Source organism: Lindgomyces ingoldianus (assembly GCF_010093535.1).
Source record: "Lindgomyces ingoldianus strain ATCC 200398 unplaced genomic scaffold BDR25scaffold_24, whole genome shotgun sequence".
In the NCBI taxonomy this organism is placed as follows: domain Eukaryota; kingdom Fungi; phylum Ascomycota; class Dothideomycetes; order Pleosporales; family Lindgomycetaceae; genus Lindgomyces; species Lindgomyces ingoldianus.
In genome coordinates, this window is record NW_022985185.1 from 448367 (window position 1) to 475202 (window position 26836).

The 26836-nt window shown below is 49.2% G+C and overlaps 9 protein-coding genes across 9 annotated transcripts; 5 read left to right on the plus strand and 4 right to left on the minus strand.

Moving 5' to 3' along the window:
* Positions 1–907: 907 nt before the first annotated feature.
* On the plus strand, positions 908–2575 carry BDR25DRAFT_315994 (uncharacterized protein; the record flags this gene model as incomplete). Its single annotated transcript, XM_033691564.1, has 6 exons — positions 908–993; positions 1042–1055; positions 1147–1205; positions 1240–1845; positions 1943–2204; positions 2412–2575. The coding sequence occupies 6 exons, from the start codon at positions 908–910 to the stop codon at positions 2573–2575; spliced, it is 1191 nt and encodes a 396-aa protein (XP_033545357.1).
* Positions 2576–2718: 143 nt separating this feature from the next.
* On the minus strand, positions 2719–6772 carry BDR25DRAFT_344243 (uncharacterized protein; the record flags this gene model as incomplete). Its single annotated transcript, XM_033693916.1, has 2 exons — positions 2719–3325; positions 3383–6772. The coding sequence occupies 2 exons, from the start codon at positions 6770–6772 to the stop codon at positions 2897–2899; spliced, it is 3819 nt and encodes a 1272-aa protein (XP_033545358.1). The 3' UTR covers positions 2719–2896.
* Positions 6773–7171: 399 nt separating this feature from the next.
* On the minus strand, positions 7172–8061 carry BDR25DRAFT_344244 (uncharacterized protein). Its single transcript, XM_033693917.1, has 2 exons — positions 7921–8061; positions 7172–7838 (listed from the first exon to the last, which is right to left on the minus strand). The coding sequence occupies exon 2, from the start codon at positions 7697–7699 to the stop codon at positions 7226–7228; it is 474 nt and encodes a 157-aa protein (XP_033545359.1). The 5' UTR covers positions 7700–7838; positions 7921–8061; the 3' UTR covers positions 7172–7225.
* Positions 8062–8243: 182 nt separating this feature from the next.
* Positions 8244–9467, plus strand: BDR25DRAFT_344245 (uncharacterized protein; the record flags this gene model as incomplete). The annotated part of the gene is made up of 3 exons (XM_033693918.1): positions 8244–8405; positions 8475–8759; positions 8800–9467. Exons 1-3 carry the CDS (start codon positions 8300–8302, stop codon positions 9465–9467), a joined length of 1059 nt encoding a protein of 352 aa, XP_033545360.1. The 5' UTR covers positions 8244–8299.
* Positions 9468–10971: 1504 nt separating this feature from the next.
* BDR25DRAFT_315998 (uncharacterized protein) lies at positions 10972–11556 on the plus strand (the record flags this gene model as incomplete). Its single annotated transcript, XM_033691565.1, has 1 exon — positions 10972–11556. The coding sequence occupies one exon, from the start codon at positions 10972–10974 to the stop codon at positions 11554–11556; it is 585 nt and encodes a 194-aa protein (XP_033545361.1).
* Positions 11557–13870: 2314 nt separating this feature from the next.
* BDR25DRAFT_394777 (uncharacterized protein) lies at positions 13871–15845 on the minus strand (the record flags this gene model as incomplete). Its single annotated transcript, XM_033698331.1, has 4 exons — positions 14243–15845; positions 14160–14208; positions 14052–14124; positions 13871–13972 (listed from the first exon to the last, which is right to left on the minus strand). Exons 1-4 carry the CDS (start codon positions 15807–15809, stop codon positions 13871–13873), a joined length of 1791 nt encoding a protein of 596 aa, XP_033545362.1. The 5' UTR covers positions 15810–15845.
* A 2014-nt stretch (positions 15846–17859) lies between these two features.
* BDR25DRAFT_304945 (uncharacterized protein) lies at positions 17860–22232 on the minus strand. The gene is made up of 4 exons (XM_033690318.1): positions 21801–22232; positions 19664–21747; positions 19093–19611; positions 17860–19044 (listed from the first exon to the last, which is right to left on the minus strand). The coding sequence occupies exons 1-4, from the start codon at positions 22028–22030 to the stop codon at positions 18080–18082; spliced, it is 3798 nt and encodes a 1265-aa protein (XP_033545363.1). The 5' UTR covers positions 22031–22232; the 3' UTR covers positions 17860–18079.
* A 430-nt stretch (positions 22233–22662) lies between these two features.
* Positions 22663–24468, plus strand: BDR25DRAFT_326704 (uncharacterized protein; the record flags this gene model as incomplete). Its single annotated transcript, XM_033692294.1, has 3 exons — positions 22663–22784; positions 22835–24395; positions 24451–24468. The coding sequence occupies 3 exons, from the start codon at positions 22663–22665 to the stop codon at positions 24466–24468; spliced, it is 1701 nt and encodes a 566-aa protein (XP_033545364.1).
* Positions 24469–25437: 969 nt separating this feature from the next.
* On the plus strand, positions 25438–26403 carry BDR25DRAFT_231059 (uncharacterized protein; the record flags this gene model as incomplete). Its single annotated transcript, XM_033685367.1, has 1 exon — positions 25438–26403. The coding sequence occupies one exon, from the start codon at positions 25438–25440 to the stop codon at positions 26401–26403; it is 966 nt and encodes a 321-aa protein (XP_033545365.1).
* Positions 26404–26836: the final 433 nt, after the last annotated feature.

The window sequence follows — 26836 nt, forward strand, 5'->3', positions numbered from 1 at the left end:
TCATTCCTGATCCTCTTTCTGAAACAGTGAAGAAACTGCCTTCTTAGACTAAAGGGACGATGTAATGCCGCTAGGAGTAACTAGTTTAAAAGGCTAAACAAATGTAATTGCATCATGTTACTTAGTGAAGCGGATACAATATTCGCTTACCAAAACAACAGTATACCTATTGTTCTACGCATTCTTCAGTATCACAAAGGTCCTCTCTTTCTCGTAACAAACCAAGTGGGAAGCTTTGATGAGGCGTTCAAGTCTCGGCCCACATATCCATCCTTTGCGCGTCTATTCCCTGGTATCGTTCTATAGGGCTAGCTAACTGACTTCGCGTAGATACCGACTTTGATAGGGAGACCATAACCAAGGTCTGGAAACCCTTTTAACGTCAGACCCTGACAAGCCCTTCAATTCATCCAATTGGAACCAGTTTGAGATCAAGTCCAAAGACCGTCAAATTCGCAAAGAGGCATTAGGTTGAGGTGCAAGGAAGTAAAGATATCAGGGCACAAGCCTCAAGGTTTAGACAACGAAAGCTTGGAGTCTGACTAACTTGAGACTTCTTTAGCTCTCCCTATGGCAGCATTCTTCGGCTCGATAGACACTTCATTTTCATCCTGAGCCGGCCATCTTCACTTATTATCATGGCCTTCAACATCACCGGTGTCTTCTGGTTCAAGATTTTCAGCAGAGCGAATATTAACAAAATATCATCACAGGTTTCATATCAGCGATTACAAATTTGACCATCTGTAGCTCCTCAGGAAGCGGCAAAGACACCACGCTAACCAAATTCGGCTGGCCCGGCAACAACGTTGCGTGTTTCTCAACCTTCACTCAGAACGTTTGTGTTTACGATGAAATTTCTCGACTTCAATCTATAGCAGCCCTCATTTCTAGTCGTGGCCAAAATATGGGAGGCCAAAGAGAGTTCGATGAGCTCGAATCGCAGTTACTTAGGCTCAAGTTCGCTGGGGAGCAAACCGAACAAGAAATCCGGTAGACGCTACCCCAATTATGAATGATTATTACTAAGACCAGACATAGGACACGACAAATAGGTGTAGAAACATCAAAGGGACCTGATCAAATGCTACGAGACATTGCTGGAAAAATACACCCAGCTAAAGCAAGATTACGAACATGTTACAGGCGAAACCGCAGCTGGAAATAACTTTGTTCTAGTTCTGATCAATGGCCATAGCCACCATGTAAGTTTAATGTATATCCACTCATGCTCATTAGCTAAATTCTATCCCGAAGTTCCAAGACGACCTTTTACGGGCAAACGGCAAAGGTGGCGCTGAAGCCTCGCACCTGCTGGACACAGAAATCCGCAAATATGTATCGAAAACCTTGATGATTCCAGAGGCTTTCCACCTGATAATACGCGTCTATGTGGACCTAAAAGAACTATCGAAGGATGCATGGAGAGCCAAATTAGTAGACGCCACACCGCGCGCTCTTGGGTCATTCGCGGGTAGCTTTTCCAATGCGTTTGGATTCTTTGACTTCATTAATGTAGGAAATCGAAATGGCGTCCAGACAAAGATTCAAGAGGCCTTCAAATACTACGTCAAAGATCCGCTATGCCAGCATATCTTCCTTGGCCCACCCTTCACCGCTTCTTACAACGACTTGTTGAAGACCCACAATGGCAAGGCCACCGTCATTCGAGGTGATTTAAACAACTTCCAGCCTCCTGACTGTAAATTTGTGTCGTTTCCATCCGTATTCCGTATGTCGAAGCCGCCAATTCTCCAAAGCTTTCCCACAGGACGTAATGGACGCCTCGCCACGGGCAACACAAGCGGACATCATAATGGTCAAATGTGCAGAGATTCCCAAAAGGTACATTTATAGCACCTCCTATGACGCCTAAATCAAATGCTAATAAGCTCCAAGGGTCACTCTCCCCGACCGAGTCTCAAGCTCGACCGTATCCCAGTTAACAGAACCTCGACTCGAACGTCCTCTGTACCTCCGATGGAGGGAACAGGTTCGGAAAATGCAGAAACATCCTCCATCTCGCATGCCCCTCCCTCGCTGGGGCGTTCCCGGCATGATTCCTCTAAACGCTAACAACGAGCGCCTAGATATCTCTATCCGAACCCCTACAGCAACTGGATGGAACATCTACAACACCCGGGTTAATGTTAACAAACTCTGCAACAATTTCCACTTATTAGGCAAATGCACCGCCAAATCTTGTACGCTTGACCATAGGAAGCTGGAACCAGCAGCATTCCAGGCGCTCCAGTATTTGGTCAAGGAATATCCATGCAGGAAGGAAGGTCGATGTCGCCGATTTGATTGCTATAACGGTCATATATGCCAGAAGGATGGTTGTGACAAGGGAAGGACCCTAGGATGCAAGTAGAAGGATAGTATGCATAGGATGGACCCAAAGGTTGTAGCGTGGGTGAAGCCGGGTGGTGGAAATCAGGGTGAAGGTAACTCTTTTGGGATGTGGTCTGAAGAGCTTGATGCTGGATCTAAAGGGGATGGCCATCCTCATAGTCAGCTACATGAGAGGATTAACACTACTCTTATGCTCGACAAGCCTCTCATCGATGTTTGAAGAGAATGGTAGACCCTTTACAAAGCTCAGATGGTCATAAAATTACTAATTCCAGGGAGGAATCCATCTTCTGTACTATTTCAGGACACCCTCAACAGAAGAAAGGTTAAAACATTAAATAGATGAGCAAATACAAATAGTTCACACGATATCCAGGAGGTTGTACTGGCTTAATTGGCGTATTGAGCACACATGACCACGATTCCGCGTGCCCAACAACGCCACCCCGAAAAGATGTGTCATCATCGCAAATACTACACGAAACTAGCCATTCATCATAGGCCTTGACACAGGGACTCCATGCGCAAGACTTCATCCCCCTCAACGCCGTCCCCATACACTATCCTCCACTCTCCTTAACCCCGTACTTCCAGGCTTCCTCCTCGGTCCACCCGAGTTCGTCGGCTCCAACATCATAGAAAGACCCTTCTCCACCATGCCCGTAAGCCCAGCCTGTTTCGCTGGGCTCTCTAATACCCTCGTCCTCTCAAAGATCGCCCTCTCACTCCCATCATCGACATTTTGGTGATCATACTCCGCATTGCGATTAAACAACTTCAGGATATCTTCCATACCAAGCTTGCCAATCGCTTTCCCACCTTCAATCGCGGCTTCGGCCAGTTTGCGCTTGGCTTCTTGGAGTTCGAGGATGCGTTCTTCGACGGAATTGTGGATGGAGAGGCGGTAGACTGTTACGTCGACGGTTTGGTTGAGGCGATGGACTCGGTCGATGGCCTGTTCTTCGACAAACTGTCGAGGTGTTAGCTGATGTCTAACGAGGGTAGGTTTCATCTAATGAGGACTTACCGGATTCCAGAAGGGCTCCATGATAACCACCCGGCTGGCAGCCGTGAGATTGAGACCCAAACTACCGCACTTTAGACTACACAAAAGGACCCTCGTTCGCTTATCGTTTCGCAGCTTGTGGAGACTAGCTTCGCGCAGGTCGTTGCGCATGCTGCCATCATATCGCGTGAAGCTGTAGCCTTCTCTGTGCAAGAAGGGCTCGATCAGGTCGAGCATGGAGGTGAATTGAGAGAAGACAATGACCTTGTGATCGGGGGTCTCCTTCTCCAATATCTGGAGTAATTGGCGGATCTTTGTGGATGGCGTGAGATCCGAGGCGTCGTACTCAATATCAGATTCTCCGGTTTCAGACTCTTCCGAGCCGGCTTCAGAGTCTGAATCTTCTGTATCAGAGTCTGTTCTCGAGTCGCTCTCATCGTCAGAAACTAGGTTAATAACCTTGCTCTTCTTAGGAAGTTTCCTGTGCACAGAAGGGCCATCATCGTCGTCATCCGTATCATGAACAATGAACGAATCATCTTGCCTCTTCTTCGATGGCGTACCCTCATCTTCAGTTGCAAATGAGTCAGAATCCTCCGAACCGAGAGAATCACCACCGCCTTCGGCATTCTCGTCGTCAGTCCCACCAGCTTTTCCAAGATCCAAGACCACCTGTTGACCTTCTGGAACAATCCATTCACCTTGACTCTCATCCTCATCGTCACTATCGAGAATAATCCGGCGCTGCCGTGAGAGTTTGGAGCTCCCCTCCTTCTCGCTTTGTTCGCCCTTCGATCTCTTGTGTTTCTTGCTCTTTTCCTTGTGCCCATGTTTCTTGTGTTTCTTGTGTTTCTTGACTTTCCTCTGTGAAGCATTTAAGTCGTCCTCGCAATGGTTGCATCGAATCGCACCAACGGCCGCGGTATCCTTCGTTAACTTAAGCTGACAAACATCACAGCGCTTAGTCTGGACGCTCAACCCGCCGAATAGGTCCGCAAGGTCGTCTGTATCTGCGTTCTGTCCTTTGCGGGGAGTCTGAGTACCGGACCGAGGACCGGACTTGGAATCTGTTGTCAGGGCATCTTTATCATCCTTCACATTGCTCTTCGTCAAGTTAGGATGATTGCAGGCCTGCCTCAACCGAAGTAGCAGTACTAAAGCTCCAATATAATCCGTCTTCGCACCTCCCATCATTTCCGCGAGACGCGACTCTGCACGATTGGACAACCTATCGTAAAACTCGCGCTCCTTGGTGGTGAACGCGCCAACGACAGTTTCAACATTTCGGGCAACAATCTGGAATCCTTGTTTCTCTTGGCCATCCTTAGACTTGCCGCCAAAGTTGAGAGCACCGTCTTTCTTCAAGACATCTTTCGTTCGGCGCTTCATGAGTCGCCCCAGGAAGATCTGAAGTCGCTTCATCGCGAGATTTCCTCTGCCATTCTTCATTGGACCAGTAATGGATTCTTTCCAGTTCGACATAGTAGCATACGGCTCAATGCGGAGGAACTTGATTAAGCTCTGAAGCTCGTCTAGGTTGTTCTGCATTGGTGTTCCAGTCAAGCACCATCGGTAGTGAGACTTCAGTTCGTAACATGCTTTAGTCATCTTGGCGTTGCGGTTCTTGATGGTGTGAGCTTCGTCGAGAATAACACGGTACCAGTGAACTCCGAAGCAACCCTTCTTAAGTCCATCGGGGCCATCACCGCAACTAGCGTGCTCGGACGACAAGACCTGATATGTGGTGATAACTACATCGTATCCCTTGAGTTTATCAAACGACTTGGTCCGATTGGATCCATGATGTACTAGGACTTTCAAGCTGTGGGAACTGGTGATTTTGGAATTGATCTCCCCCTCCCATTGCTTGATGAGAGCTAAAGGAGCAACAATGAGGGTGCCCTTTCCGACGGAGGGTAGAATCTTGTTCCTTTTATTCTCGGGCTCGGTGTTCTTTTCTGGTCGGGGATTGGAAAGAATTACGGCTATCGCCTGAATGGTTTTTCCAAGTCCCATGTCATCGGCCAAGATTCCTCCTTTTGTAAGTTTGGCCCTCTTGTTGTGAGCTCCAGTCTCTTTTTCAATCATCCATGCAACTCCATCTACCTGATGCGGCAGCAACTTGACCTTCATACCGTCGACGGTCCCGTCGTCTTCCTCGTCTTCATCTTCCTCTGTAGCGGATGTGTCCACCTCATGTTCTTTTAATTCTAGGGCCTGTAGCTTTTCGGCCAACGTCCTCGCAGCCTTCTCTTCTTCTTGTTTCTTCTTTTTCCGACCCCTCATTCGAGGAATTTTCTCCTCGTCATCCAACCCGCCTTCGAAAAGAGCCTTGATGTTCTCGTTGGCCTTGGACTGATCCACGTATGCATACAGGTCGGGGGCACCAAATTCGCTGCCTTGCGCACGTATCTCAGCATCGGGATCAAAGTCATCGTCATCATCATCGCCACGTTTACGAGGGAGGTCATCGAGGATGATAGTTTGTCGAGGCCCATGAAACGGATTGACGGGATTAAAGCCTTGGTTGGTGGGTTGGAAGTTATTCACAAGGTTAATTGAGGAGAAGGTGGGGCGAGGAGCTGCCTGTGTGGTTCGGGTTGGGGGATTCATTGGCCTCGGAATCGGTATGCTGTACGATGGCTGACGTGGCTGAAATTGTGCAGAAGGAATCTCAACTATGTCAGATCCGGTGGATGAGGCTGTGCTATAGCGAGAACTGCCTTGTGGCTGGTCGCGCTTGAATGGGTGTGGTAGAGCAGCTCCTCCATTGCTATATAAAGATGACGATTGTGGGAAGGTCGGCGCATGCTGATGCCCTGAGCCAGTTACACTATACCCGCTTGAGGCGTAAGCTGGCGGCGGTGGAGGTTGCGATGAGGGCACACGGTGGTGCTCGGGTCTTGCCTGACCCGGTTTCGGTGCGTTAAACAGATGCGCGTATGGATCCTTCTGGATATCTTTCTTGAGCGAGTTCCGTAGCGGACTTGTCTTTCCAAACTCTGGTGAAGTGTTTGTCAGATCTTGTAATACCTTTGGAAGGGGAGGCTCGGTACGCTGGCTAGGTACCGGAGGTTCCCGTTCCCTGACCATGTTGCCTGAATCTTCCACGGAAACGCCTTTGTGCAGTTGAGCCGTTTCGGAGAGTCTGCACTCTGACGGAACGCGACGAGTTTCTAGTTGCGCTTCTTCGAAAAGAGAACTCGAATTGCTTATGAAATCTGTGTCAGAGTGACCTCCTGCCGGGGATTCAGCCCGCACAGTATCCGTGTTAAATGTCGGTTTCCGGGGCGAGGAGAGCGTGTTGATCGGGCGAAACGGGCCGCGATGCTTCCTGGGACTGCTGCTCATGGACTGAGGGTCAGTCAACGCCTCAGCTTGGTTTCTCGAGTCTTGTTGTGGGCAATACATACTTACAGTTTCACGTGTCGTTTCTTCCAGTTCTGCTCTTGTTTGTTTCCAGGACTGAGACGTCAGCCTTGGCATTCATCACCCCGCCAACAAATCCGGACACTGTTCGCTACGCGCCACCACGTTCTCTCATTCATTCAGCGCGTTATCACGCGACTACTCAAGCGACTCCTTTAGCAATCCCGCTTGTTGAATCACCAGCATCACTACAGTTAAAAGTCTCACCTCACACTGAAGACGTGTGGTGCTCCATTTCCTCCGACCCCGTGTCCATATTATTCGTTCTTCTTATCTATCAAACCCGAGAACAACGTAAAAACGCACACATATTGCAAGATCCTCATCCCTGATCATATTCTCCGTCCGTGTACGTAAAACCACCATCGTCTACCCTTTCAGCAATAAGTAGCATGTTGTTCACACGCCTTCATTGTCATTCATACCATTTCCGTCTCACAGCCCTCTCATACCCAAAGCACCCAGGCCAATGAATGCGACCGCACCTCCAGCAAAAATTGCCCCTGGCAACTTTCCCACTGTTCCCGTGGCAACTCCAAATGCAATGGCACCTATATCGATCGCATCTGTTCCAATACCTGCCCAAAGAGCCCTCTTGATCTCTCTCCTCCCTCCATCATGAGCATTCTCATCTTCGGCCGTCATTAGGAGCTCTCCAAGGACAAGATCGCGGCCGCCGAAGAGACGTGGCATCACCGAGACGGATGCAGCAATTGGGAATTGGAAAAGTGCGCAGGTCCAACGTGGTGCAATGAGGCAACCCGCACCGACTGCAATGCGTAGGATGGAAAGGGCTCTGATGGCTCCAGAGGAGGTGGATGAGAGGGGCTCAGAATACTGTTCATTCATGGGCTTGGGTGCGAGGAGCCGCTCACTTTGGTTATGAGACGCGATGGACCCAGGTGCCATGATGAATGGACGTGTGGTTGGTGCTGATGTCAACCTTTTGTTTGGATGAAGTGTGACTGATGAGGATGATATATCTCGGATTGGTGTGCTTGATGGATGTCAAATCGAGAGCGTCCTTGACGTCCTTTTATTCCCCTGCCTTAACGATATGAGCATGTCGATAACTTTTCCCACAACCCTTTAGGCAGCCACTAAAGCATTCTATATCAACATTCACTTACGGTGTGGAAGAGCTATCCTTACTTGTCGAAGCAGGCTGAGCGACCCAAGGACTTGGCAGCATTTCGAAGAAAGGTGTATGATAACGTTTTCCAGCCGCCTTCGCAATTCGCCTTGGATCTTGCATCAAGCACCGACCACAGATGCTTTACGGATTTGCTCGAGCGCCATTGACGACGTGGAAGAGTGTGTCACACTTCGCGAAATATTCCGAATGCAGGATCGACGCTTGAGCTAAACTTAATCAAGCTTAGTCGGGTCGAAGGCCATAACGTTATGCTCTTCCAGTGGGTTCATATAATCCTTCCTCTCTCTCTAGGACTCGTGCGATCATTAAATTTCCGCACCAAACTTAACGTGAACGTTGCATACCATAACAACATGCCTACAGAGAAGAGAAAGAACACCCGCACTCCCACGAACGTGCCTGAGCTTGGCGATCCTGATCGAAAGAGGGTGCTTAATGTCCTAGCTCAAAGAAGATATCGTAAGTCGTGATATATAGCATTTTGCATAGACTCAATCTTAGCAAAGACGTACTGATGCTCTCGCATAGGCCAAAAGCGGAGAGAAAAGATCGCGACTTTGGAAGCTCAGGCTAAGGGCCTAACCACTACTCCACTATTCAATCAATCAGAAGACGAGACTTTGAGACTTGGGTCAAGAAACGCATCCATTTCGACTTCGAAATCAGAAGCCGAAACCACCCAAGAAGACAAGGGGGCAGGAGCAGTTGAGGAGATCCTAAGGGACCCGGATGATGTAGGGTTTCCTATGATGGACTTCGAACAGAGTGCCCTAGACTTTCCACTCTTTCCTGACTTTAGCGTCTCTTCAATAGGTATGAATTGTTATTCATACTGTTGAAATTAGACTCATAGCGTTCGCAGACTTCAGCACACTCCCGAGTCCACTCCCCTCCTCTCCCTCATCCGTACACTATCCCTCACAAGCAAGCTCAAATCCATCACCACCACAATTCAACTTCCCCTTAACTCCAGATGGAGCCCAACTCACCATACCGATCCTCTCCGCCTTGCGCGCCTTCGGCACAATTGCCACCATGCTTAACGTCGTCACTGAAATATACAACCCCTTCCACCTGCACACGCTCTCTCCAACCCCTCCCGCCTCTCTCCCACTAAACCTCCACCCCACCCCCGCTCAAATAGCAATCCCGCACCACCCGCTTCTCGACACTCTGCCTTGGCCCTCGGTCCGTGAAAAGCTAATCTGCATGTTCGCCTTACCTTCAGCAATTCGTCCACCAATTGCAAGGAATGATGATGATGATGATGGCGATGGACAGGGAAAGGCTATCATGCAAATTATGCATGATGTGGACGACTTTAAGGATGGGATTCGAGTGCACGGAAACGTTGTAGGGTGGGGAGAAGGGAACGAGTTAGCGGAAGAGGCCTGGGAGGTTGGAGAGACGTTCTTTAGGAATTGGTGGTGGTGTCTAGATAACAAAGTTTTAGAGGTTACGAATCGGAGGAGGAGAGAAAGGGGTTTAGGAGTTTTAAGATTAGAGAACGAGAAGGTGTAGGCTTGTTGGAAGTGAGATAGGCCCTGTCTAACTAGTTAGAATCTGAAGCATCAAATAAACTATTAACTTCCAGCTCCTGGAAACCCAGGATACCCCACTAAATATGAGATGTCGGCGCAGGACCGTGCGCTGGTCACCAAGAGAAGGCTAAGGCATCCTATTCCATTTGGGGCCTCTCACGTGTTACCAGGTTTCGCCCGGACGCGTCGGACCTTCCCGTCTTCCTTGGAATGTGTAAGTACCGATTTGACCCTCTGACCTTTCCATCTTAATTGGACTAATGGATCCCCAGACTTATCTCCTCCTTCCGAAACATTATGCTCTCCCGACCCAACGACACCGGCTCCAACGCTCTCATGGATACTCTCCGTGAGAAAATATGCGCTGACAATGCGAGACTGGAGGGAAACACTACCATTCGAAAAGATCCGGGATTTCCTCCGACAATATTGCCTTAAGTCCCCTGTGAAAGGGTAATGGCAGCCCAACAATCTACGAATCACATTCGGTTTGAATATCTACTTCCAAGAGTGCTCATATGTACTGGGACGGAATATGGAGAATGCCCGCCATATGAACCAGCCGACGAGCTGCTAGTGAGATTGCCAAGTCGACAAGAAAGAAGAAGAAGAAGACGTAGAATTATGCCAAAGACCTGAAGGAGGTGGAGGAGACTTCTCGCCCCCTTAATAGCAAAGCCGTATCCTAGTTTCTGGACACCACTAAACTGCTTAAGACGTGGGTGAAGAAGGATTGGCTGATGTATGGATATAAGTCTCCAGGCAAGTTTAACTATTTGAACAGAGCTCTTTTAGTGATCAAAATACTATCGATTTTTCGATTTTTCAACTTGCTAAGATCTATTTCTTCTAGGCAATTCTATCATATTCTCACCTTTCTAATATCTTAGTGCCACCACAATGATCCTAGTTCAACAACTCGCACATATTTGGCTTCGGTCGTAATATTACATGTTGTAAAATTACCTTCCCACCCCACTGGCATGTAGGTATGCTCATATCGACAACTGTTGACTGGTGCAGAGAGACACGTTGACGAAAGCCAATATTCACACGCTCGTGCGCGTCCACTAGTACTGTCGCGTCAAACAGAACATCGTGTCCTTCTCGGCACGGCTAAAGCAGTATTTGATAACTTCTCCTTATTTGATTTAAATTATTGGTTGGCGTATTGTGAAAAATTATGTCAAGGAGAATGGGTGACTGTGTTAGTAGGGTTGGATATATGGTTGGGAAGGCTTTAGTGCCATTTCTCTTGTCACGCACTATCAACACACGACGCAGTAGCTGTATATAAGGTCGATCGTTTTATTCTGTCATACTTTCTTCCCGCCAGCATCCACACAATTGAGACATTCATCGCCATCAAGGCTGATCCAATACCAACATCTACGTCAACATCAATCAACTGTTAACAACCATCAGCCGTCAACAGTCATCGTCTGCCAGCAACCATCCACTAATATCCACCCACTGCCCTCAAGATGACTTCAATTAAACGCAATCTCTCCATCGCATCCATGCTCACCACCAATCAATCCCCAAAGCGCCGTCGCCCAGCGACACAGATGATGACTCTATCTTCTAATAGCGACTCGTGTGTCCGGCACACCACGAGGTTCATTTCTAGCGAACTACTCCTCCATGGCTATGGCAACAAGAAGGAGCAGATAGGTGTAAAGATTAACGCCACCCAGAAGACTACAGAGGAACAGATAAAGATGCAAGACCGAGAGATTAAAGAGCTGCAAATTCAGATTCAGGGGAAGGACATTGGACTTAGACGGGATAAGGGAGAGGGAGGGGGAGATGGAGATGGAGAGAAAGTGGGAGAGGAAGGAGGAGAGAAGGGGAGAGGGAGGGAGGGAGGGAGGGAAAGAGAGGAAGAGGAGGAAGAGGAGGGTGAATATGAATATGGAGAAGACGGAGAAGGGGAGGTGGGAGAGGAGCAGGAAGAAGAAGAAGAGATGATGGGGGAGACAGGGGAACCAGTTCATTATATACGGGGAAAGAGACAGAAATATGTAATCTCAAAGGTACAGGGCACGAAAAGATGGTATAGGTACTAAGACAATAGGCAGTACAAATAGCACTTGAAGTTCTAGCATACTGCTATAGGTTGCCGTAAATGAACAGGATGGTTTTGATCCGTCAAACCTCTTGCTGAAATCATGGGACACGTCAAAGGGACGCGGGTTTCTGTTATCAGCCAGCCATTCAAGACAGCTGTACATATCCTAAATGCTGAAGGAAGGCAGATGTTCACACCAACCAGGTTGCCATGGATGCCCAGCTATTTTTTAGCAGTCGTTTGGAGATGGACTTGCGAGAGTTTTTGAAGTGGTAAACTAGCAAACACAAAAACATTAGTTTGGTGGAACCTTCCCTCTTACCAAATTTCGAAAAAGCCTTACTTTAGTCTACTACTAACCTACCCAAATTCAACCGGACAACAATTCGCCACCCATTGCTGGAGATCTTAGGAAAAATATGGCCTAAGCAAGAGATCTCTCCCTACCTAGGCAGTGCAATCCTGGCATGCGTCAAAAATCACTTGCCTAGGGTTAGAAAGCAGGGGACTTTAACATCTCTTGCAAAGCAGTATATAGTACTGTTAGAATATAGGCACATAAGTCACTATCTAATCACGCTGCAGCTTAGATCCTAGCACTGTTTGTTGCTATCTACAAATGAAAATACGTGAAGCTTAAGCTTAGAATTTTCTGCGTTAGCGTTACTAATAAAGCCGTTCATTAGTTCTTAAACAGAAATAACATTATAATTAGGCAGCAAAGAAGTGTCTAAAGCTTGCCCTAAAGGGCGCGCAGATTTCATTGAGGCGGGTCGCTTTGTTGACGGTGCCTAGAGAGCTGAGAGAGATTCTCATTAGGAGGCGGTTGACCCATCACCAGCATACCGCGACATATTCGAGCTGCTATTCGAGCTAGGAGGTACCAGGCAAAGTATCAGAGAATTCTATACAGTAAGTGGCTAAACCTATTCAAACCAAGATGGTAATCGCTTGAAAGTGTGGAAAATTCAGTAGTAAGAAAAGCGAGCAGTCCGGAGGTACTGACTTCTTGAACACTTCAGCTTTTGCTCCCTTCCTGCGCAGTGTCAAGTGAAGTATAGTAATTTCGCGCATACTCTAGAGCATGGACAGAATGGATATGATACATTAGTCTCCACAACCCCGACCTTCACCATAGAAAAGCCGCCAACTGCATTGGCTTCAATCCCAGAAAATTGCAGCCTCATAAATCATAATCACTCTTCAACTTCGCAACTTAGAGATCTGAGATCCCTTACGTTGTGCTTTCTAGACTCTACAGTCTGGATTCTATACCCACGTGGCGTGCGGCGAGTTCATATGAAAAGCGCCTGATTGGGGAAATTCGTCAGGGCTAAGACTCACATCCATCCCCAATATGAACGTGCCCAAGTTCCGGTTGCTATATATATTTTTCCATCTTGATGCTATGGCTTCCCTTCATATTGACCCACGCACCTTCCTTCTCCCGTCTCTTCTTTCTGAGTTTTCCAAGACTTCCACTGTCACCCGATCGTTTCAGCTTCGAGTGTTTCCGGGTTATCATGTAGCTCCACCACGAGTTCGACGTCAACGTTCACGGAGTTGTCTGCGAGGAGAAAGGAGCGATGTGTGCGCTTGAAGCAACCCTTTTGAACAGAATAAAAGCGTTGTATTTCAAGGAGAAGTTGGAGACTAAGAATTTACAAGCATTTATTAATACTTGGCTTATTTTAGACATATGTGCTGTTGGTGTCTACTACTTTCTCGATGCGTCCATAATATTTAGGAGGAGAGAACAAGTTTTCGCTCTTTCCATACCAAGCATTCCCTTCCATTCGTCCTTCTCACATGCTAACCCCCCTCTAGGCGCCCCATCTTGAATCCTTGATTCCATGCTCTCCCGCCCCTACGGTGGCACCACCACCCCTATCCCGACAAACTGAACGCAAGGTGTACAAAGTCTATAACTCGTGCTACAAACCGTCAGGCAAGCCCAAGAAGAGGCTACACGTCAACGGTCTTCACAAACTACATCCGAGACGGATTCCGGCCGCTCGCCCACGCCATTAACAAGATATGCGAACAAGGCTGCACAGACACGGCCTTTTACCTACTCTTCAAATTCGTGAAATTTGTGTGGAAGATGGGAGGTGAGGAGGGGTGAGGAGGGGTGAGGAGGGAGGCGCATTGGTTGAATAAGGAGCAGGCGGACGAGTTAGGAAAATTGTCGGCGAGATGAGGAGAGGGGATAAGGAGTGGCTGTTTTAAGCGGAGATTGAGGTGTTTAGGAAGAGGAATGTGCATTTCTGTTAGTGGAAGGATAGGGGAATTATGAAGATTAAGATTGGGTCTCATGAATTGTGCTTGACTTGAGAGGGTGTTGGTGAGGTGGAGGTGAGCGGATCAGGTGGGGAAGATGGAGACAAGGGATTGGGTTGGTGGTAGAAGCGGGGCTAGAAGATGGTCCGGTAGTGCTTGATTTGATGTTTATTTTGATTTAAGTTGTAATTCTTTTCGAATGTATTGATCCACTCGAGCCTCAGGTTTGCATGTGACGGTCTTCAATTTCACGTTCTTTGTGTGAAGGTTCCAGACTTGCCGGTTTCTTGAGCATCGCTGCCGGCGGAACCTGGTTTGCACTCAAGCCCCGAATGAAGTTTTGCTCTGTGAAAAGGAACGGAAAGTCCTGCTCAATTATTTGTCAACATGTTCCCACTCCTCACTCTCAGTGTCAGACTGATCCTTCTCAATACCATCATTACCAACAAGTGTCGAGGCGGTATCCACCCATTCTTCATCGTCCGTCTGTTGTAATATCACGCTTTCCGGTCGAGATGTCTTAGGGGTACTCGTACCACTCCTGACGCTCACCAAGTCCCACTGCTCAGCATCCACGCCACCTTTGTGGAGTATCTTAGACTCCTCACCTTCACCAGAGTGATGTTCTGGGGGTTCTTTCAGGTTCTCGTAAGCTGGGGTGTCTTCGGAAGGTCGAGGGTTTGCGTGCTCTTCCAGCTCCTTCTCAAATTGCTTGATACCTGGAACGAGACTTAAGTCTTGCTCCATGCGCCGTAGATTCTCCTCTGCCCACCGACACCAATCTTCCATTGTTTGAGTGCTTGATATGCTTCTTTGCGCGTGATCTGACGAATTGCGTAGGTCTGAGCAATTAGGTCCGGGTGGTGAGGTGGTAACACGGTACAAGGACGATGCAAGGTGCGCGTTATGTCCAACTGCCCAGCTGTGCTGTGTTTGATTCCCATAATGCTCATTTCGCTTCGCGCGCTCGACAGCTTCGGCTTCAGTGCGTTGTTTTCGGAGACCTGCTTCGGCCTTGAGCTCCGCCTCGGTCTGCTGTAAGATACCCTGAAACTGTCCATTGTAGTCGAGCGTATCGTCCCCACATGGTAGATCGGCCACAAATACCTTTTGAGCCTTGATCTTGCACAAGGGTCGTAGGAGCTGTCGCCGGTTGGACCCGCTCTGAAAAACAGCCCAGTCTCCGTGTATCTCCACTTCCCGTAAGGTCCCTCTGAGTGCAACCTGGGCACATGTCACAGCCCAGTTTGTAAATTGTTTAGAACGATCGTTGCTCAGGTTGATGGGTGCGGCTATTATGGGAATGGGCAAGCAGACTCGACGAATGCAGGATACTGCGCGGGATGATAGCTTGGAGACAAATAGAGGGAGCAAGCCATCCAAGTGCAGAGGCATGAACTTGGCACGCTCGTAGAGAATTGGTAAAGCTTCTTCGTAGGTGAAATGGTTCGCACGAAGGATGTCGAGTGATATCGGAGAACTTCTCCGGGGTTCATGGGAGAATTTCAGCTTCGGCGTTGGGGACCGGGTGAGCTTGTAGCATGGTAAGAACGGCTGACGATCAATCTTGACGAGGAGACTTGGGGCTGAGGTGTCAGTCAAGATGTATCTGTAAATTTCAAGCCGGATTTCTCTTGGAAGGGAAAGTAGATGACATTTTTTCCATCTGTACTTGTCGCCGAGATCTGTTTCCGGGATGCACCGAGGTTCAGGATCGAGGAAGACGGAGGGAGGATATGTGCGGAGGCCATTCCTTGTATCTTCTTTCGATGTTGATGAAAAGCAGTGCCTCGAGGTCCGATGTGGGAGACTGGAGTTCAGCCTGTCCCAGTCCATCTGTTCATCCGGTGTAGCTATTGGTAACCACGATGAGCTCTGCAGTCCGAATGGAGGGGAAAAAGCGCAGTTGGAAGGGGGGTTGAAATTTGAAACAATGGCAGCCGACGATGGAGCCGCATCAAAAAGAGACATTTCGCACAATAAAGACCCTGAAGCGTTCACAAAGAGACGTGGAAGTTGGTGAAGCTCTAGCTCATGATGCTGCCTGATGCAGGTGATCAGCCCCGCCCGAGGCCTTTCCTAAAGGGGTAAGTGCGCCATCCCCCGCTCCTAGCTTCACCGGCATCATCGCAAGCTCAAGAGGCCAGAGACTGTAAATTTGTCTTCTGAGGCTGAGTTTAGGCATCTGAGAATCGAGCCTATTCTTCATAATTTCGTCCTTGCAAGGACGTAGAGCAGTGGTTTCTCTGGGTCCCCACCCCGAGCCCCAGGAAAGACCGCGACAAAGGCGACAAGAAGGATGCCTAAAGACTCACTTTCAAACAGCACACGTCAACTGCTTCGTCAGGGTCCTTCGAGTCGTCAACTTGCCGCGTCATTCTCGTTGGTACCTTCGTCTACTACGGCCAGTCATCTCCAACCCTCAAATGGGACGGGGGTCTAGAGGTCGTAGAAGTCGACCTGACACGAAGCAGACCCTCTGTTGCTGAAGTGCATTCAGGTAAACCAACAGTGAAATGAGTCGTCCAACCTACTAAATTAGAAGCCTAAGTTCCAGTTTCATCATTCTGGGGCCGAAGATGACAGGTGCTCATACACTCATTCTCACCCCTCCATCTCAGGACCATTATTATCGCCTTCGAATATTAGACAAAATAATGCCATATCCTTCATCACTTCCCATTGCTGGCAAATTTCTACTCTTTGTCTTACTCCTAGACCTTCTGTAGTTCCTCAGTTGTACTTCCTCTCCTAAACCAATTCTTCCAGATGGAGCCACGGCGCTCGCCATTCGAGTTCGAGCTCCAAACGCTACTTCGACGACGTTGAGGTGTTACTATATGCCTGGTAAGTACTACTGTATAGGCCACAAGGTGAAAAAGAAGATGAGTGGCGCTCAGGTGCATCAACTAGAATGAAGGGTGGGGTTGAGGAGTATAAACGCAAGAATGGGAAGAGGATAATTAATATCAGAAAACAGCTCACCAGTTTCAGTAGTACTAGCAAGTGCCTCCCTAGCCTGCTCAATAACACTCGGTCGTCCTGTGTTTCATCAGTCCTCCACTGTCTCTAATCCACCACGCAGACTAAAGAGGAGAACATACTCAAATTTCCAGCACCGCCCCGTCCATAACTAGTGTGTCTTTCAACAAAATTGTCTTCCGCCATCCTCGTGTACTTCCTCCTCGAGAAAAACCGTGACAGTATGGGAGCAAAGTGTTGGTAACGGTAATCCTAAGGATTGAACGAAAGCGGAGTATTGCGGAGTTCAGATTGGGGAAATTTACGTACAGAGGATCAGACGATCTAGAAACCCGCTTGTGGATGTTTATATATACCGCATCCCTCATAACCCCTCATAATCTCTGCAGCCCGACACGTACCGCACACAGCATCATATTCCCTCCTTCATCCAACCACTACACACACCCACCTAAATCACCTCGACAATCACTCCACACCTCACCTCATGCATCCCCCATCATTCCAAAATCACCACTAACCTACATCATACCCACCACATCCACCATTCAAAACCTCAATCCTTATCACCAGCCCTGCCAAGTTCGCCTACCCGAACAAGCTTCGTGGGGCCGTCGATCGTGGCTTGGCGGGGTAATGCCTCTACCCGGACCATCGTCCTTGCTCACGGCCAGTCAAGCTCGCCGGGCTTATCTCAACACGAAAAAGGCAACTTCCGCGGCCTTTGATAGGTGCATGATGGTCTCGTGTGAGAGACAGCGACGCTTGAAAGGGAAGAGAAGCTGACGTTCCTCCCCTCATTTTAACGAATGACGACGGCGTGCGAATGGTGGTGACTTCCGAGGACGTTCGGGCTGGAGATGTTAGGGTTTGGGAGCAAGGCTCGTGGTGTGCGGCTCTGGACTGTCGACGGTGATCGTGGGGAGGGCAAGAGGCTTGGGCAGGTAGGACAGATACATAGTTCTAAGGTGTTTGGAGGGCTTGATGAAGATGGCAAAATGATACTAGTCCACCACCTTAGAGCAATGGAGGGGTAAAAAAAAGAAATCCGAGGCCCCAAAAATTCTAATACGCCATTAAGATGCTAAAAAAGCATTACACCTGCTTCTCATAAGCTATGCCAGAGCTCTCAGAGAGAATATCATATCAAAAGCAGTATCCCAAACCCAAACAGCCATTACATCACCTTTTCTCTCATCGAAGAGTACCTCATATCATCAACAATGATAACTCTCAAGGATCATGAATCCTTACGCATCTCACACCACTCCAAAACCCTTACAATTCTGAATCGCAAGGGCCAACTTTTCCTCCAGTTTCTCCTTCCCCTTATACTCCGGCAGCATAAGTTTCCCAAAACACGTGCTACTCGTCGGTAACATCTCACTATCACCTCCATTCCTCACAATACAGAAGTTCATCGTTTCGAATCCCGTTACCGGAACCCTGTCGGTTGCAGTGACGAATTCAAGCAACTTCTTTCGATCATCATTGTCGTATTTCTGGACAATGGACCAGAAGTCGAGAATAATGGGATGAGCTGCATGGTAGCCTTCTTCATAGTGTGTCGCAGCTTTAAGGGCGGAGACAGAGACTTCTTGCGAGCCTTCAATGAGTGCTTGAAGTGAACCAGGTTCGAAGAGGTCTAGCGAGGTACCGTGTATGCAGGAAAGAAAGCCTTTTCTGAAGGCCCGCAGCTGGACCTCTACGGATTTTAAAGTGAGCCATAAAATATAGTCTTTTACAAACTGCTCCCGATTCGAGTTCGTCACCATTGATGCCTCCTTTTCCGGGTCGTGCTGGTTATCGCTCCCCACAACTTTTGTCATATGTTGTTGTGAGGGATTATTTAGCCAGCCTACGTTCTTTTCGGGGCCGACTCGTTCAAACTCTTGCATGTCCACGTCAATGTTTGTGCCAAACGACTCGTAACTAAAAGTGTAGCTCCGCAGGAACACGTCTGCAACGTCGCCGTCCTCCCAGGAAAGCAATTGATCGAAAGATTTCGCAAGTGCGGGCCAACCATCGCGAATATCATTGACGGTGGTTGGAATGATACCAAGGAGATATTTGTAGAAAGCAAGGGGGAAGGTGACAGGCAGGGTGATGCCATTGTATATGGCAAGCGAGAAGAGAACTCCTAACAATTCAAACTTCCTGGGAGGCTCGACAGTGGCAGGGTGGAACCACGTCATTCGAGTTTGAGGATCTATTGTGAACATGCCTAAGAAAAGTCAGTGAAGAAGGGTATTAGACTGTAAGTCTAACATACCTTTGTCGGGGTTGAATGCCTCGCTCAAAACGACCCGAAAGAACTCATAAGTCACCCCGCCTTGGTCTAGGCCAACCTCACCCTCTTGTTGTCCCATCTTGACTTTGAGCGGTTTCATAAGAAGGCGCTTCTCCTGACCCCATAGCTGGTTGAGGGTGTCTTCAAGTGCATGTTCTCTTCTGACATCGAGCACAAGATAGTCGGTAAATGTCACCTTCAAACGTGACCTTATCAACCACCAGTATGGTTCCCGTAGGAATGGATCCAACTCCCTTTGAAGATGCATGGCGCGCTCCGTCTCCTCGAACTGCTTGTACATGCGTGTGAAATTGATCGTTCGGAAATGAGCCACAAGGTCTCGGGGGGTGAAGAGAAAGGGACACTGGAGTAGATGGAAGGAGTTTATCGTGGGACCCCGCGAGAGAAATTTCATCGGTTCTTTGACCAAGTCGAGATGCTCATTGAGGTAAGGTATATGAAACATGTTTGTCCGTAGGTTCAGCGACTCGCGATTGTCATCTTGGAGGTAAGTTAGTAACGATTCGGTTGGACTTGCTACGAGTAAGCTTACAAAAATCGAAGAGGATCCTGATCGCAGCTCCGACGTTGCCCCACCGATTGACTTCGGCTTTGCCATTCCATTTCTTGATAATTATCGTTCTCAGCCATTCAATGAACGTTGCCGTAACTGTCCAGCCAGGATCTTCGTCATAATTGAGCTTCGTTTTCATTTTCATTTTGTTGGCAACTGCGAGGTGCTCAACTTCCTCAAGGTGTCTGACTAGAATGCGCATTAATTCAGAACGACCTCTTTGCATAGGACCCCATCCGTCATCATCCTCTCGATGGCCCAGACTAACAAGAATATCTTCAAAACATGCCCGTGCGCCAATGCCTCGAACGAGTCTGCCCGCGAGACGGAGCGCAGGTTCGTACTCCAGCTCATCGATAGTATTCAACAACGGGTGTGAGAAACCATCCGTGAAATCAGTGTGAGGAGGCGCATCTGGGAGAATAATACCCCAGGACCGAAACTTGCGGACCTGTACCCAAGAATGGGGCCACCCAACAGGTACCAGTGAGGTCAGGGCGTGGATACATATCATAACGATGTGAGCAGCCTCCTTGTCACTGAGATAGCGGCCCGACGGTGCTTCCGAGTTTGAAGGTGTAGAAGAATACGAAGCAGATCCGTTCAAAGAGGGCGACCTCCCTGCAGCTCTGAGACGAGGGCTTTTCTGAACGTCCAACTCCGGGGGTGGCACAAATAAGGCATTTAGGGCAATCCAGAGGCTGTCGAAGAGTAGTGCACCATTCCGGCGATTCCAATCGCGAAAAGTGTGGGTGAGACGAGTTGAGTTGAGATGTGGTAATGGTGAGTGTTTGTACGCATTATTATCAGAGTCACAGAAAGACTTTAGGAGAGTTTCTGGATCACTGAAAGTAAAGAAAAGTGACCTATTGACGAAAGGTTTCGCAGGACGGAATCTTGCATTTGTATCGTAGTCAACGACAAATGTAAAGTCGGAGGATTGTTGATTGCGATGATGATAGACTTCGTCTTTTAGCTGGTCCATAATCTGGCAATCGAGGTGCGAGGCTACAGGCAGAATTAGCCCCATGGGTTCGCTGGCTTTTTCATTGCGATCGTCTTGGTTCGCAGTTAATAAAGAGATGATGGGTGGGTCAGCTTTGGGCGTGTAATTTAGATCCAGCGAAAGTGGCTTTCTTTTCATTTTAGAATTGTATGATGGAGGGCGCTCTTGCGTGCCGTCAAATGGTGCAGTATCCTGGATCTTGAGAGGAGCTTGTCCGTTGCTCAGGGAATCCGGTAAATGATGTCGAATTCTGTGTATTCGATGACCGTTGCTCAGAATTTCTGGCATTATGTGAGCGGAGCTCGTCTTTGGATGTGATCTCTGGCTCCGCAGTGAATGGGGTGGAGCAACTGCTGTCGGCGCGGGGCACCCACTCACACGCGGTTGTACAGTGTGTCCATTAGCATGTCCCGTAGCTTCAGCACTCGAAGAGTCCACATGGCGTTGTTTGACAACGGTCATGCCTGAGTCATGATGTTGCTCTGTAACTGACACCTTTTGGCGTGGGGTGCGGAGAGAGCGTAGAGAGTTGAATACAGAAAGAGCACTGGGGATTTGCTTGGAGTACGAGTACACAACTGTGGCCGTGTCGAAGAGATTCTGGCCCAACGACCTGACATCTTTCTTCGCCTGATGCCGATCGCCCAGGGTAGTCCATATTTTATCGACTTCGCCTTTGCCACTGCTTTTATCGTGTCCGTCGCGCTTTGCCGTAGAAGTGCTACTCCCGGGGCATGTCGATATCCCTGCTGAGGCTGCGAGAGGTGGTCGAGGTGCAGGATAGACATTGCAAGTGCTCCCCTTGCCACCTTCCCCTTTGAGGATCTCAACCCCTCCTGCACCTTCGATTTCTAAAGCACTGGGCGACACCTTCAGCTGATTAGGGCAAAGGCCAGTATGCGGGTCATCCTGACTGGCAAGGAAGTGGGCGAGGGCACGCGCGGTGAGCTGGGTTGGAGCCCGGAATGGTTTCGAGGTGAGACGCTTCTTGCAACTCAGACATGTCGGCGTCGTGCAATAGGGGTTGCTGCAGCCGTACAGGATCTGGGAGATATAGCTTCACTACGGTCAGCGCGCTGGTCCTGCTAGCTACGGCTTCAGGGGACGAACCGCCGGACAAGCTGCTGGAATCGTAGCTGTCTCTGTATTTGCGAGCATTCCACTAGCCTGCTAGCTTCCTCCACGTCTATCACGTTGCTCAGATGGCGCTCGAGAGCTCCTGACTGACGTCGCCGTCGCCTGCGCGGGGTTCCTTCCGCCAACGTCGCCGTCGAGGCAGCGGATGACGCGCCGCGGGATTCATGCAGAGGGTCCGGCAGCCCTCGTGACGGGCCCGTCATATCATCGATGCTGGCGCTCGCTTCCGTGTGAATTCAGGTGTCGCGGGCGCGCAAGGGGATGGCAGAATAGCGGGATGGTACTCGTGAAGATCTGGAGGACGGTCGACAGCGCGCGACATAGTCAGGAGGGCACGTGGCAGGCGTAGACACTGCCATTCACCTTCCCTGAGCAAGCAAATGGGGGAGCGACATGGAAGTGAAAGGCCATTGAGGTCGACGACAAGGCTACTTTCCTACGATTGGTGCGCCGGTGAAGGGATCAGAGTCACGGGCTTGGCCGCAAATGGCGCATTTCATCACCACCACGGATATTCCATTTTAGCTCACCTCATCGCGCGCTCGACACTCGGCCAGCTCCGGGGCCTCGCAGTGTTCAAGCTCAAGACAAATCCCTCTCTCGCACTCTATTAATCACACCCGGTTGAACCGGTGCCCTCACTACCGCCAGCCGGCATTAATTCTCCCAGAGTTTGCCCCTCGGCCTTGCCCACGGTGAACCCCACTTACTAATTCTTGCTTTCAACGGACTCCTGGCGACTTTGAAGGCCCACACTTCCTCCTCCACTTCCCAGTACTTGACACGAATTATTTGCATTGTCTTTCCTTTGATCTGCTCCCACATACCTGCAACCATGGCGTCGCAAAGCGCCTCTCAGCCGAATGTCCGGCTAACCCATCCGTTCACTTGCAACACTTGCCAGGTCGCCTTCCGGTCCAGTGAGCTGCAGAGGGCTCATATGCAGACCGACTGGCAGTGGGTAAAAGCGCATTCTACTATTCTTCATTCGCTAAACCCCTCTTCAGTCGTTACAACCTTAAGCGTCGCGTCGCCTCTCTACCCCCGCTCTCCTCTGACATCTTCACTGAGAAAGTGCTTGCAAATAAAGCCTCCGCTGCCGCCACCGCCGCGAAAGCCTCTTTTGAAAAGGCGTGTTCAGCCTGCCAGAAGATATACTACAGCGAGAATGCTTACAACAACCACCTGAACAGCCAGAAGCACAAGACCAACGTCATCAAGGCGAGCAGGGCGCATATGGATGACTCCGCTTCTCTGACTGGATCAATCATGAGTTCTGCTTTTTCTTTGGGTGAGCCAATGGCAGAGCCCGACGCCAACGCTATTGATCGTGAGGCCGAGAGGGAATTCTCAGAAGTAGTCGATGGCATGAAGCACACGAACTTGGACGAGCACACCAAAGAACCCCTTTCACGACGTCCGACACGCCCACACCATTCAGCAGGACCGGAAGACAGGCCTGAACACCCCATTTCCAGGACTGGGACTGCTTCTACGACTATCAAGGAAGATGACAAGAGCTCTGTTACATCATCCAACAAACCTCCCGGCGACCCTCTTTTGGATTGTCTCTTCTGCAACTATCGGTCCCCAAAGTTCTCCCTCAATATTCACCACATGGGCCGCTTCCATGGAATGTTCATTCCAGATAAGGACTATCTGGACGAGCCTGAAGGCCTTATCAAGTATTTGCACATGAAGATTAATAAGCGTCACGAGTGTTTGAAGTGTGGCAAGATTAAACACACAGCATCTGGTATCCAAACACACATGCGGGATCGTGGACACTGCATGATAGGCTTTGACACCGATGATCAAATGGTCGAAATTGGGCAGTTCTACGATTTCAGTAGCACGTATTCCGACGTTGAGGATTTTGAGACCGTAAAGCGAAGAGCCGAGGAGTCTGAAAGCTCAAACGACTCAGAATCTACAGCCGGTGGTGGAGTTAAGCTAGGTGCGCCGCGAAAAGTGCTCACAACTGATGATGCGGCCATGTCTGGCGATGATGATGACGGATGGGAGACTGATAGTACAGTCTCCACCGTTCCAACCGACGAGATTACAGCCGTGCCGATCGACGACCACTCTCATCGATACAAATTCCTCTCGAAATCTCGACACCATTCTCATTCAGATCCACGGCCTCATCGGAAGGTAGACGGCTTTCATTCCCATGCACACACTACCCCAGTCGCAGTGTACCACGATGACTACGAACTTCATCTGCCGTCGGGCCGGACTGCTGGCCATAGATCGTTGAACAAGTACTATCGCCAGAACCTTCGTAACTACCCAGGAGTTGCGGAGCGCATGGAGAATCGACGCACTATCACAGCGGGATCCTCCGACTCTGATGGCGATGTGAACATGGACCAAGACAACCGAAACCGCGGACGGCAGCTCATCAGTCGTGCCGACGGCGGTATGGGAATGATTGGTGTCACCGACGCTAAGAAGGCCGAAATACGCGCCGTGGAGAAGAGGGAGCGTAGAAGAGAACAACGAGCTCGCAACAAGTACCAAGCTGGGAACGAGAGGAGGGGTAACTTCCAGAAGCACTTTAGGGTACGTCTGACGTCGAACTTCATATCATCAGAGCATGTTCTAACAGCCATATTAGGATCCACTCCTCCAATGATCAATTCAGCCCAACTCTCTTCTTTACTTCCAACAAGACTTTGAGCTCCTTCGAGGCTCTTCTTTCACGTTATTTGCGAAATTAGGGTTGGAGCTATTTGTTTTCTTCAGTGAAACGATAGGCGTTGGCATCATAGACGCAGGCTAGACTGGACGAAGGTCCCGTCTAGCCGATAAATAGAACGCACCTCACCGCGAGTAGAGGTAGAGGCAGACAAAAGTTTGACGCGGAAGTCAATTTCAATCAACAACCCTTCCCAAAAGACTTTCTCGCTGCATGGTGCCTTCAACTTTATCAACCATGACTCTGAGTGAGTGGTATTAAGCCTCCAGCATGTTGATGCTTCTTGTTTACGGAGCACGAGGAGCTGAGAGAGGAGCTGATCTTCTACACTCGACACTAATATTGACTTGAACGCCGGGAGAACCTGAGGTTCGTACTACCCGTAAGGCGGTCAGTCATTCGGACCGGTCGACACACACAGTCCGTATTTGTGGAGGCTTAAGTGGATGCCAGTCATGGAGACCTCGGGTGGCTTACTCCACGTGACAGCCAAGATTCACTAATTTGCAGCCGAGGCTCATTGAGGTATTTTGGATTAGTCACGGCGAGGGAGTTCACAACTCCATCTCAAGTCAACAAGTCTATTTTTACTCTCTTAGTCGTATTTATTATTCTTCTTCTTTTCAGCTGTGCCAGCTCAAAGCACCAAATTCGTTGTTCTGGTGTCTCTCGTTTCGATTTGCTCTAGAATACGGCGTATGCACTACCAGAGGAACTGAGGAGAAGATATCAACCAAACTTGTCTCTAAGGTCCTACTAGCATTTACACCAGCTTCACTCAACTTCATTGCAGCCAATTTATCTCTCTCATTTACATGCGGCCCTAAGTTCCACATTCTAGAAATACACAACTTGTCTAGGAGCGGGACGCCAAAAGAAGCCAACATGGCACCACCAGCATCATTTATGGAGACGTTATCCTTCAAACCCACGCCTAAAGGAGCCACCAAGTTCGAAACTTCGCACCCTCCAGAGCGCATGGGAAATACAGCCAACATCGCTTACGGCGGTTTTGCACTCGCCGTCGCTGTAAAAGGGGCATATCTCACGCTCCCAGAAAGCCCAACTTACTATCTCTACTCAATGTTAGGCAACTATCTCGGCCCCGCACTCACAGACCGGCCACTGCGATGCAGTATAAAGAATCTACGTCAAACACGAACATTCGCTACCCGACTAGTCGAAGTCAGCCAAATTTCGGACAACCAGGAAGAACGAAGCTGCCTCGTCGCACTCGCAGATTTCCAAGTCCAAGGAGAAGCACTGTTAACGTATTATGCACCACCATCGCGGATATACTCCTCCCACGCCAACCTTCCGGAAAACAACGTCTTACGCGCAGAAATGGTGTCATCGGGTAAAATCCCGCAATCCCTCGCGACTAGCTTTGAGAAAAGCTTCAGCGTCATGAACCGGCTATACGAAACGCGTCCATGCCCAGAAGGCGTGTTCGCGCAAACCCTAAGTGGGATGGCGAAATCCCTTCCAACAACACAGGATGGTCTCCCCCTGACCTCCAAGTCCACGGCCGACTGGGTGCGCTCGCGTCACGCACTTACCTCCCCAGAAGACCAGCTCGCGAATCTCGCGTTTATCATGGATGGAGCCCTTTCTTTTGTTCCGTTGAGTTTTGCGGGGATGTGGTTGGATGATAGTAGCGCGTGTTCGAGTCTGGATTTCGCATTGAGGGTTTTTGGGAACTCGATGGAGATTGATATGCGAGAGTGGTGGTTGAGGGAATTGAAATCGTATGTGGGTGCGGAGGGGAGAACGTATAGTGAGGGGAGGTTGTTTGATGAGGGGGGGAGGTGTGTGGCAAGTATGACACAGCAGAGTATTTTGAGGCCCTTGAGCGGGAAGGGGAAGCTTTAGGGTTGGTTGCTTGGAAAAGGGTCCAAGGGAATGGAACTTGAAGGCTTAGATATAGAGGACGGGGATGCTAGATTAGGGATCAGGATTCGGGGAGTTCGCAGATTGGTTGTAAATGCGACATAGATTTGCGACTAGATTAGGAGGATATCTTTGATGTTGTATCGAACTCTGGAACGAAAGTTCTACGAAAATGGCATTGCTCGAGGCGTCATGTGAACTAGTCCGGAGACGCGTAAATCAATGTGAGAAAATATCGGATAGTGAACTACGGAATGAGACGAGTTCTGCCAGCAATCCACATGCGGTATTTACGGCAGGTCAGAAATACAGAAACGGTAGCCATCGTGCAGCGCAAACACACACGATCATAGACCGGCAGCTGTGCTAACTATAACACTGCTTCATGGTAACATTCAAGTGGATGCTGCGTCAA

Bases quoted from the DNA above. Each gene is read 5' to 3' on its own strand.
- BDR25DRAFT_344244 (XM_033693917.1), bottom strand. From the start codon at position 7,699: ATGGCACCTGGGTCCATCGCGTCTCATAACCAAAGTGAGCGGCTCCTC.
- BDR25DRAFT_304945 (XM_033690318.1), bottom strand. From the start codon at position 22,030: ATGACGGGCCCGTCACGAGGGCTGCCGGACCCTCTGCATGAATCCCGC. The intron at 21,748-21,800 runs GTTCGTCCCCTG...ACCGTAGTGAAG, and splicing joins TTCCAGCAGCTTGTCCGGCG to CTATATCTCCCAGATCCTGT. The intron at 19,612-19,663 runs GTAAGCTTACTC...CTTACCTCCAAG, and splicing joins CAGGATCCTCTTCGATTTTT to ATGACAATCGCGAGTCGCTG.